Raw genomic sequence first — 11,829 nt, 5'->3', positions numbered from 1 at the left:
TTCCCCACGGGGGGACCAGGATGAATATGTATGAACTTTCCAATTTGTAAGTCGCTCTGGATAAGAGCGTCTGCTAAATGACTTAAATGTAATGTTAAATGTTTCTTCAGTAAAACCCCTCTACCACGCACTTATGCACAGATATTTGCCAATAACCCCACAACAGAGGCATACATACATATACACACACACGACCCAGAGGACTCAGCTACATACACACACAAACATATACTGTAGACTCCCTGCCTCTGCCTCGGCTGTGCCTCCGTATGGCCACAGGGATAACACTGTAATAACCACTGTCTCTATAGAGTCCTACTGCTGCTCTGTCTGTCTATCTGTCTAATTGATCCTGCTGGTCACGCTGTGTTGTGAACACTGTGCTATTTCTCAGACGGCCCATACAACCACTGACACAGGTACTGACACAGCCACTGACACAAACAGTGACACAGGTACTGACACAGCCACTGACACAAACAGTGACACAGGTACTGACACAGCCACTGACACAAACAGTGACACAGGTACTTACACAGCTAGTGACACAAATAGTGACACAGGTACTAACACAGCCAGTGACACAAACAGTGACACAGGTACTAACACAGCCACTGACACAGACAGTGACACAGGTACTGACACAGCCACTGTGACTGATAAAGACTGATGTTAACAGAGATCTAAAACACGTTTCCCCCCCTCTCTCCCGCTCTCACTCTCTCTCAGATAACAGCCTTTGATGAGCTGCAGGCAGACTTTAAGGTCCCCATCGATCAGGGCAATCCACTCCATGCGGTATGTATGTTTCTCTGCTGTGGTAGTACACTCACATGTTACTCATGTATTACTGTCAAACATGCTCTCAGTTCAGCGTGGCAAATGTGTGTGGAATATGTGAGCATGTGACACGTGTTGTGAATTAGTGTATGATGTGTCATGAGTGTATTTTCGGGAATATGTGTGTGTGCCCAGCGTGTATATTGTGCGTTAGTGTGAGTTTGGGTGTGTGTGATGATTGTTTTGGGGAATTATGTGGTGCGTGTGTTTGCATCTGCGTGTGTGTGTCTGCGTGCGTACATGTTGTGTATGTGTGCATGTGTGCAACTGTGTTGTGTGTGTGATCGTGTGTGTGTGTGTGTGTGTGTTGTGTGTGGTTGTGGCGTGTGTGTGGTGTGTGTGTGATGTGTGTGTGTGTGTGTGTGTGTGTGTGTGTGTGTGTGTGTGTGTGTGTGTGTGTGTGTGTGGTGTGTGTGTGTGTGTGTGTGTGTGGTGGGTGTTGGGCTTGGCAGAGATGTGTGATCTGCAGCTGCATTAATAATACAGGAACCAGCTGCTGTGCTGTTCTGTTCCTCTTACTCCTCCTCCGGACTGGGACTGACTGACTGGTAGATACCTACATACAGGTTTAAAGGCCGCAACGCCCTGGCTGCATCTGAAATGGCACTCTATTACCTCTATAGGGCATACTTTTGACCAGGGCACATAGGGCTACCAGGGCCCATAGGGCTATGGTCGAAAGCTTACATTATGTCGTGCCATTTCAGATGCACGACACTCTGAATCTGAATCCTTCCTTGATTCCTCTGGGGTTCTTGGTTTTTATCTCTCTGACTCCCTTAGTGATTTGAGCAGTTATGTATGATTGTCCTGTGACAGCATACTGTAGTTTGAAGTGACTTTGACTACTGTACTGTCCGCAGCACTTGAATTTTGACGGCTGTGTGTCTTTGGGATGACTAGAGAGAAAAGTTGGATGGAGAGACAACGTATTCATGGAACAGGATTGCTGAGCAGTTTCAAATGCACATTTATGATATATTTTGGAGTCAATTTGTCGGTAGCTTTGAAAATTATCTCAAATTACCGGCAACCTGTCAGATTTTTGGCGCATTTGCATTGCATGTAATTATGAACTGCATTGGATTGCTACACTTGATACATTATCCTTGATCCTCAGAGAGAGAGAACTAACAGTTAGTCAAAACGTGTCATTATCACTGTGGCAACTTAAATAGTTTGAAATAGAAAGGCTTTAGTGAAGTCACTGCACAACTTGTCCTTCTCGCCATGGACTCAATCCTATCCCTGTGACATGGATACGACCTCCTTTTCTCTCCTTCCACCTCTTGTCTAACAACCAAACCAAACCAAAACAACAACACCTCACTCACAAACCACTAACTCCAAACGGAAACAGCAAACAATAAAACCAAACAAAAAACATAACCTCTAACAGACTACACACCAACCACCCAACACCCGCACACCCACTACAGCAGTAACCCACAAACAAACACCAAAAACAGCACACATCGTCAACTTAAAATCCAAATTCTTGGGGGTTTTTTTTTTTTGCAGTCCCCCCCCCCATTTTTTTTGAAAAATTGTCCCGCACTCTCCTCAACCCTCAAAAAACAAATAAAGCTGGTGGGCTGCGAGTCCCTAAATCACCCAAAAATAATGTTGGTTACCACCAACCATCTCTACCTTCCCAGACTCTTACCCTTCGACATTTCATAGGTTGGGGTTTTTTTTTTTTAAAAAGAAAAAAGGCGGGGCCTGGTTTTGTGGAAAACAGACCTGGGCCTTTTCGCAATTCCCACCCTCCTCTCACACTCATCTTACAGTAATTTTACAGAAACCTGGGGAATGGAAAAACCAGTCCCCTTAAAGGGGGCCAACCCACAAAGAAAGGGCTTTTGGCCTTTTGGTTTTTGTGGAATCCAATCTTTGGAAGTGGTTGGGGGGTGGGGGGTTTGGTTGGGGTTTTTTTTCGCTGCTTGGTGTCCTTGGGTTCCTTTGTTTCTCCTCCCTTTCGCTCTGTTCTTCCTCTTCTTTGTGTGGGAGCATGTGGGGGGGGGGGGGGGTGAGGGGGGTTGAACGGCAAACAATTTCCATTTTGTGGTTTTGGCCGCTTTTTTGAAATTTTTGGGTGAACACATAGAAACCCAAAGATTTGGGGGTTTAAAACAAAACTTGGGCGATATTTTTTTATTATACCAGCTTTTGACACAAACCAAAACCAAACGTGGTCTTAAGTTTCCCCCTTTAATACTCCCCATTTTGGGGCCTGATGGCGGCTTAATAACACCACAATCCAGTACAACCATTATTGGGCGCGGGCTCCCCCCGTTGTGGGGCCTTTTTTTTTTGTTTTATGGATCTATTGTTGATTGCCCGACAGCTTTTTAAAATAAACCTCCTTTCCTTTGAAAGAGCTTTACTCTTCAACATATATATATTTTTAAAAACCCTTGCTTTTCCCAATTTTAACTTGATGTGGGGGAGGTCCCACACTCCCACCCAAAGCTCTCACTCTTCCCCCCAATAAAACAAAGGTCATCTTTAACAGAAATCTCCTTCCCACTCTCTCCTTCCCACACCCTCACTCCTTCAAACCACAACAATCTCTCCTTACCGCAACTCATCACTACCCCAAAAAACCACCGCAAACACAACACACAAAAAAACCAAAAAAAACACAAAACACACACAAACCAACCAAAACCAACAACAACAAAAAAGAACACAAAACAACACAAACCACAAATCAAACACAAATCCAAACCACACCCACAAAAACAAACCAAACAAAACAAAAAATAACAAACAAAACAACAACAACACGGATTCCCCCCCAACCACCCACAAACGCTTCAAAACACACACTCCCCACCAGTACAATCTTCTGAAAATGTCTCTCGCCTTGCCTGTATTCCTGCCTCCAATTATTCCCCCCCCCAAAACAAAAACAATGTAAGGGTTTTTGAACAACCCTCCCAAACAAAAAGGTTTTATCCTGGGGGTTGTGTTGGGGTTTTTTGGGGGATTATTAAAGAAGCCGCCCCCCCACTTCCGATTTTGTGTTGGCCCCCCCCCTCGAACCCGTCCCCCCCCGCCTCCTCCATCCATGTTTTTTTCCGATTAAAAAAATAAGGAAACTTGTGGGGGGGTCCCCCCCTTTTTCCCCAATTTTGGTTTAAAAAAACTTGGTGTCCCCCCCCCCTCAAAGTGAAGAAAAAAAGTGGCGGAAAAAATAATTACTATTTTTTTGGAAATACAACCTGGCCCCCACTCCCTCCCACCATGCAAAATTTTTGGGGGGAAACACCCCCCTACAAAAAAAACTGGGGTGGTTTAAAAAAATTGTCACTATTCCTATCCTCCCCTTCTCCAAAAACAACAACAAAAACCGGGGAAGGAAAGGAGGAAAAAGGAGAAAAGATGTAGACTCACTCGTCGTCCAAATGAAATTTACAACAAGGTTTTTTTTTTTTGTAAATAAGGGGGTCCAATTTTTTTGTGATGTTGTTGGAGTGCCCCCCCAGTTTTTTTTTGGGTATTTCCCCCCCCCAAAAAAAAAAAAATTATAAAATCTTCTTTTCCGGCAATACCTTTTCCCCCTCAACTTGAAACACAAATTTTTTTTAAAACAACATATGAAAGGACCAAAAAACAGGTTTTTTTTTTTTTTTTATCCCCTTCTTTTTTTATCGGAAAAACAATGGATGGGAAAAGTTTAGACGGTCGGCATGGGCCCCAAAAAAAAAAAACCACAAAATCGAAAAGTTTGGGCTAAATAATCACAAACACTAAACACAGGAAAACCTGGTTGGAGGTTTTTGTCAACCCTTACCTGGTTGGGGGAAAATAAATTGGGGGAAGCAAAAGAAATAAAACAAGCCCAAAGCCGAAGACAACATTCAGCTAGGCTTGTGGGGGTGGGTTGGGAAGTGTGGTTGTGAAAGCCCGAGTTGTGGGGGTTGGTGAAGTTGGTTTGGGTGGTGGTTGGGTGGTGGTGCCGTGGGTGTTGTTTGGGTGTGTTTGGGGTTGGTGGGTTGTTGTTGTTTTGGGGGTGTGTGTCTTGTGGGGTTGGGGGGTTGTTGGGGTTTGGTTTGGTGTGGTTGGGTTGTTTGGTGTTGTGGGTTGGGGGTGTGGGGTTGTGTGTGTGGTGGGTTGGGTTGTGGGTGTGGGGGGGTCTTTGGTGTTTGTTGTGTGGGATGTCGGTTTTTTAACAATTGGACTTGGTATATGAAAAAGTGTTGGGGGTCGCTTGTTGGAAAACCCTCCAAACTTCAAGTTTTTAAAATGGGAAAAGCAGGGTAAAAGTTAAAGTGTTTTTTTTTTTTCTCTTGTAAAGTAAAGCACCTTCCGCTTCAAAGGGTAAAGTCCCCCCCCTTTTGCAAAAATAGAAAATTAAAAAAATAAAAGCCAACGGCACAAAAATTTTTGGTGGGTTTTTTTTGGTGGTTGTTTATTTTAGAGCTCCCCCAAGCAAAATAACAAGCAAAAGTAATGGGGAAGTTAAATAGAAGAAACCTAAAAAACCAGTGGTGGTTTTATTTCCGCCCCAAAAGCCCTAGGTTATAAAAAATTAAATCCCCACTTTTTTTGGTTTTTTTTTAAACCCGCATCCCTGGTTTTCCCCCCCCCCCTTTTTGTCCATAGACAAATTCAAACAAAGCAAACATAAATTGTGGTTCCCCCCCCGTCCTCAACAACCATATCTCAATAGGCAACACATATAAAACACAGAAGGGGAGAGACCAAAAAGATTGAAATAAAGAGAAAGGGGACCAAGAAAATAACTCGAGCGCTTCCAGACACAATAAAAGACATCAGAACACACACAAAAACAACCTTCCAAAATCCCACCATACGCAACGCAAAGCGCCCTTTTTTTTTTCCTCTTGGGTGGCTCCCTTTTTTGTTTTTTAGAACTATAACCTGGTTTTTTTCAATTCCACAAAAGGTCTGTTATAAATAACCTTGATTTAATTTGTTTTGGATTGGAAAAATGTCCCCAGTTGTCTGTTAGTTGTTTGTTCCTCCCAGAACTAAAAGCCCCCCCTCCTTTTTTTTTTTAACCCCCACTACTTATAGCTAACAAGTTTTGGAATTTTAAAGGGCCAAGGGCAATAAAAAAGCCCTGAAGTTTGGAGAGGAAGTTGGGTACCAAAATTTTTCAAACTGGGGGGAAATACCCCTGGACCGGCACCAAAATGGATAAAATGTGATGGTGTTGTTGGGGTGTTTTTGGTGTTGGGGGTGTGGTGGGATGGGTGGGGTGTGGTGTGTGGTGTTTGGGTTGGGTTGGCTGGTGTTTGTTTTGGGTGGGGTGTTTGTGGTGGGGTTGGGGTGTTTGTGGGGCTTTGGGGGGGGGGGGGTGGTGTGGGGGTGTTTGGTGTGGGGGTTGGGGGGGGGTTTTGGTGGTTTCCGGTGGCGCTCTGGGGGTTGGGGTTGTTGGTTGTTGTGGGGGTGGGGGTGGTTTGTGGGTTGGGGGTGTGGTTTGGGTTGGGGGTTTTGTGTCTCTTGTGGGGGGGGGGGTTTTGGGTTGGTCTGCTGTTTCTAAATCCAACCAAGAAAAACATACAGTTTTGGGATTTTGGCCCTCCTTTTGTAAAATAAAAACAATTCCGCGAAGGAACCAAAAAAAAACCCCTTTCTTTTTTTTTTTTTTTTTTTTTTTAATCTGAGCAAAAAAAAACCGCCCGTCAAGTAAATTTGGTTTTTTTTTTTTAATGGCCCCCTGGTCCCTCTAGATTCCTTGTGTTTTTTTGTTTTTTTTCCGGCTGTTAATTACAGACCAAAATTTAAAATGGGTGGGCACATTTGAAAGCCCTTCAAAACAGCAACATAACAAGAATGATCCCTTGGGGACCTCAGGCTAACATTTTTGGGGGGTACTGGAAAAAAATCCAAAAAGACAGATAAGAACACGAAGAGTAGGGGGTTCCCTGTTTTTAAATTGCCCCCTTTTTCCCCCAAGCCTCACGGTCTGTTCCTTGGGACTGACCAGGCCGTTTCTAAACGCTATGAAAAAAAAAACGGGGGTTTTTCCCCCATGGCCCGGAAATGCGTTTTTTGTCTTTTTGCTTAAAGTCTCTGTGGTGAGGATTCAGTTGGGGGGTGAAAAGGTTAAAAAAATATAATAAAGAATTCCTGGAAAGGTTGGATCTAAGAGAGATCGTGTTTTTTTTAGTCCCCAGGACCAGCCCCATGAAATAATTGGGAAAAAAATGAAAAGATCAAAAAGAACGTTACCGTTTTTCCAATAATGGCCCCTTTCGGGGGTGTTTCCCAAGAAAAACGCCAATCTTTATTAAACCATTCAGAATTTAACTCTTTTTACTTGAAAAACCAACCTTGGGAGATTTTGCATAAATATGTTGTTTCCCCATTGCCTTGGTTTAAAAATACAAATGGCCCTGAAATTTTGGTGCAAAAACAAGTAAAAAAATGGAAATGAAAAAACAACAAACCCAACACAAACCCACAAACTAAAAGAAACCCCTTCCGATTCAACCAAATCCTTTTTTTTTGGATTTTTATTAATGGTAAAATTTTTTTTCAATAATCCTAAGGGGGGAAAAAAAGTGGGGTTTTTTTTTTTGCGTTGGGGGGTGTAAAAAATTGGAGATAAGCAAAAAAAAAAGTAAATACAAAAAATGGGGTCTCCCCCTTTAGTTTGGGGGGGGTAAAAAATAAACTTTTTACCCCTAATGGCCTTCCCCTTAATAAAAAGGGGGTGGGTTGGGGGCTCCCCAACCTTACTGTACAATTCAAAGCCGGTTGGGGCCCCCGTAAAGATTTTTGGGTCCCCGGAAATCCCCAAAATGGTTTGGGTGGGTGTTTTTTCCGCAACAGAAAACAAAATCAATATCAAAATCATTTTTTGTGCGGTTTAACCTCACCCTAGCCTCAAAAGAATTTGATAAACCACCAAACCTAAAGCCAAACAAAAAAATAAAAAAGTTGTAAAAAATACCTTTTTTTTGAGAAAAAAATTTAAAGTGAAAAATCTTCTCTCCAGAAATTTTCGTAAACCCTCCCCCTGTGGGGTTTTTACATTTGGGGGAGAAAAAACAGTTCCCCTAAACTTATCTACTTTTTTTTTTTTTAATTGAATTTTGTGGCAAAATATTTGGGGGAACCAGAAATATTCCCTCCCCCCTAAAAAAATTTTTAATCACAAATTTTTTTTTTTTGTTTGTTGATTTTGCCGTATAAAATGATTTTTTTCACAAAGGTTAACATAACAAAATTTAAAAATAAAACAAATAAAACCCAAAAAAAAAATTATAATAATTTTGGGAAAAAGGGTGGCAAAAAAACACTAAAATTATTATTATCCCGGCTGCTCCCTTTCGGCTTCCGACCCCTCGCCTGGTCCCCTTTTGTGGATTGCCCCCTCCTGGTTGCCCCCAAGAGGTTCCCTTAAAGTCCTTTAGAGTTCTTCCCCCCCACGCCCCCTCCCTCGCCCTTAAATTTGGCTTTTGGAGTCCCCCGCCCCAAGCCTAAATGGGAGAAAAATATGAGGAATTTCTGTGGGGGGTGGGTTTGCAGGGCCCAAGCGGTTTTATTGGGGTGGGGGCCGGCCCTTAGCGGGGGGGCTCCTTGGCCAAACACCCTATGGTAAACCGTCCCTTGCCAGGTCCAAGAATTTAAAAATGAAATTTTGACACTTTATTTTTTTGGATACCAAATTTTTTTAAAAAAAAAATTATTTTTCCCCCATTAACCATTAATTTGTTTCCCCCCCAAACCCCGCAGCAGTCCCCCTATCCCACCTCTCTCCGTTCAACCACCATCACAATCTTGCCTTCCGCTAGCTTCTTAATTTCTCCTTTCCCACCCTCTCTCCTTCTACTCTGCTTTCCTATAATTTTCTCCTACGTTCTCTCTGGTGTTTCTTTTTCTCAACACTCTCTTTAGTCACTTTTTCCTGGTTCAATGCCAAAAAAATTGGTTTATTTAAAGTCGCTTTTTCACCTCTTGGAATTTTTAAGAAAGAGCGTCCCCTTTGCTTTCATTGGACTTTTAAAAAAATTGTAATTGGGTAAAATGTATTAAATTTCTAAAGTTCAATTTTTAACGTTTTTTTTCCCATTTCCTTTTTTGGTGGGAAACGGTTTCTGGTTTTTTTTTCAAGAGCTTCTCAACAACCTTGGCCTTAACAACTTGTTTTGAAGCGGGGAAAAAACCAAAAAGTTTTCTTTTTTTTAATTTTTTTTTATTTTCCAAAAATAAGCCAAAAATCATTTAACAAGGTTTATAAATTATTGAAAACTCAAAAAATAATTTGGAACTTTTTGTAAAATTAATGGTTTAAAAATGAAAGCAATTGAAGCAATTTCTTTTTGGTTCTGCTTTTCTCTTTCGCTTCTGGGTTCCCCCCTGGGGTTAAATAATGGTTGAAAAGGGGAGCAATGCCCGGCGGGCCCCCCTGAAGGCACTCGCCGTAAGAAAAAATAAGTAAAAAAACCCCGTTGGGGCCCCCTGCTTTTTTCTGCTTTTCTTCGCAAAATTTGGTCTCTAAAAAGGAAAAAAGTGCCCCCGCAAAAAAAAAAAACATTTTTCTTTTTTTTTTTTTAAAAGGATTGTTTCCTGGGATTCCCCCGAAATCTGAAATTTTTTTTGCCCTTTTAAAAAACGCCTTCACCAAACAAAATCCAAACCATTAATATTTAATGCCTTGGCATGCTTTTTTCCTGCAAAGTCATCCTTTTTCTTTCTCTCAAACCTTCAAAACAATAGTAAGCTCTTTCCCCTATAACAAAGTTCCTGGCTTTTTTGTTTTTTTTTCTTTTTTTAAGCATCCAAATTGCTGGTAACCGACCCCAAAAAATGGCCGGGCCTCTTGAAAAAGAGGGTCTGGAAAAAGCAAACGTTCAAGGGAGAAGTGGAGTGGTTTTTTCCTTTTAACTACAACTATACGGAACCCAATAAATAACAAAAAAAACAAAGAAAAACGAAAACTTAACCCCGCAAACACATAACACAGAAACCAAAAAAATGAAAACAGAAAAACCCAGAATAAAACAATGAAACCGAAAACCTTTTTTGGGGAAGAAACAAAAAAAGGGGAAAGGTCGGGAGCAAGAAATTAAAGGGCCAAGGTAAAAATTCCCCAAGGAGGTGGAACAATGGAAAAGAAAGGGTTCCACGGTTGAGTGGGGGGGGTTCCCAAAAAATTGTAATGTTTAAACATAGTTACTTGCCCCCCCGGCGTAACATGGTTGGGGACAAAGGTGGTGGGGTTGCCGGCCATCATACGAAAAGCCCCAGCCCCCAAGATGAAAGGCCCCCCCGGACGAGGGGGAGGTCAATAAAAAAACACGGGACCCCAAATTTTTTGTTTTTTCCGAAATGAATAATAGTTTCCCCTCGCAGTAAAAAGTTTTTGGTTTTTGAAAGAAAAACAAGTTAATTCAAATGGATATGAAAAACGATCCCCATGATATCCCAGTGGGGGAAAAACAATCATAAAAACATAGCCCCTTTTTTGAAAAAACCCACCCAAAATTGGTAACCTTTGATCTGCGTGCCCCGCCAAAAAAGAACATCTGTTCCTTTGGGTCCCAACTTTTTTCCCAACTGGGTGCCAAAAAGGGAAAAAAAAAAATCTTTTCCTGGAAAAAGGTGCCACAGGAAAATAGAAAACGAAAAGTTTTTTTTGGGGAAAATAATTACACAATGGTTTTTGGCAATGGGCTCCCCCGCCTAGCAACAGCCCCCCTTCTTTCTCAGGCTGGAAAAAACCCCGGTTTGAATTTCATTTCATACAATGTTTTGCGAAAGACTTTCAACTAAGCAGGAACAAATAGCTCCAAGTTCCCCCAAGAAAAACTCCCCCCAGAAAAAGAATAGGGGCAGGGTGGGGAACAAGGCCCCCCGAGGCCAGAGAAAAGGTTTTGAAAGATGCCCCAAAACCCTTTGAAAAAATAACCTGAAAAATTTTTTTTTCAATCAGGTTTTTATCTTTTTTTCCCCCCTACTGTTTTTTCTAATTTGTGGCTTTAAAAATGTAATTTTAAACTTTAGTTGGAATAATGGGAAAAGGTTTTTTTAAAAAATACGCCCCCCCCCCCCCCCCCTTTAGGGCCCCCCCCCCCCCCTACCTTGGCCATTAAGGGCCAAGTGGATGTTGGGGGGTGCCTAAAAAAATTTTTTTTTAAGGGTAAGGGAAGAAGAAACCAAATTTTAAAAAAATTTTTTGTTAAAGGCCTAACATCAAAATAGCCCCCCCCCCCCCCTTAACCGGTTAATAAGAAGAAACAAGGAAACTTCCTTCAAACCCCCTGTTTCCATTTTGGGGGAAAGAGCTTAAAAAAAAAAAACCCTCCCTTGTAAGGCTTTTTTTTTTTTTCCACCTTCCCAACACCCAAGTTTTTTTTTTTTTTGGGTAAAAAAACTAACATGAAATTTTTTCCAAAAATCCCTTTATAAAACCCCAAGCTTTCTTTTTTTAATTAAAATTAAAGAAAATCTAAGTTTTTTGGGGGGCGGGGGCCCTAGAAATTTTTTAGGGGGCTTTTTGGAATTGAAAAAAACCTAACAGGAAAAAAATTGGTAGTTTTTTATCCTCCTTTGGAAGAAGGGGGTTTTTTGGAGCGCTCCTGTTTATAGAAATTAAAACGTTGGGGCCTTTGCCCAAATAAATTCACCCCCCCAATTTTTTTTCCCCTATTTTTTTTTTGTTTTTTTGCCCCCCCTTTAACAACCTTGGAATTAAAAAATTGGGGAAATTTTTTTTGGGGGGGTTTTTTTGGGGGGTAAAAACTAATTTTGAATTAAAAACACAACCCATGCCCTTTAACCACTTTTTTTGACAGGAATGGCCAAAAAAAAATATGGTTTTTTTTTTTATTTGGTTGAAACCAAACCAAGAAAAATAAAGAAACAAACAAAAAAAAATTTTTTAAACTTTCGAAGCCAAAAAAATGCATCAAAACTCAAAATTCCAAAAATTTCCACCCCCAAAAGGTTCCAATAATCTTTTTTTGTAGAAGCCTCCCAAACCTTTTTTTTTTGGCAGCAAATTTA

At 41.3% G+C, this 11,829-nt stretch overlaps 1 protein-coding gene across 1 annotated transcript in view; it reads left to right on the top strand.

Annotated features, from left to right (window-relative positions):
• The window catches only part of LOC111973236 (protein cornichon homolog 3-like), a 63,754-nt gene that overhangs the window by 16,633 nt on the left and 35,292 nt on the right, over positions 1–11,829 (top strand). The window contains exon 2 of the mRNA XM_024000529.2: positions 730–798. Coding sequence (XP_023856297.1) covers positions 730–798 — 69 coding nt within the window. The remainder of the gene's footprint in view (positions 1–729; positions 799–11,829) is intronic.

The sequence above is a fragment of the Salvelinus sp. IW2-2015 genome, linkage group LG14 (assembly GCF_002910315.2).
Source record: "Salvelinus sp. IW2-2015 linkage group LG14, ASM291031v2, whole genome shotgun sequence".
NCBI classification, from domain to species: domain Eukaryota; kingdom Metazoa; phylum Chordata; class Actinopteri; order Salmoniformes; family Salmonidae; genus Salvelinus; species Salvelinus sp. IW2-2015.
This window is presented reverse-complemented; position numbering and strand designations above follow the sequence as displayed.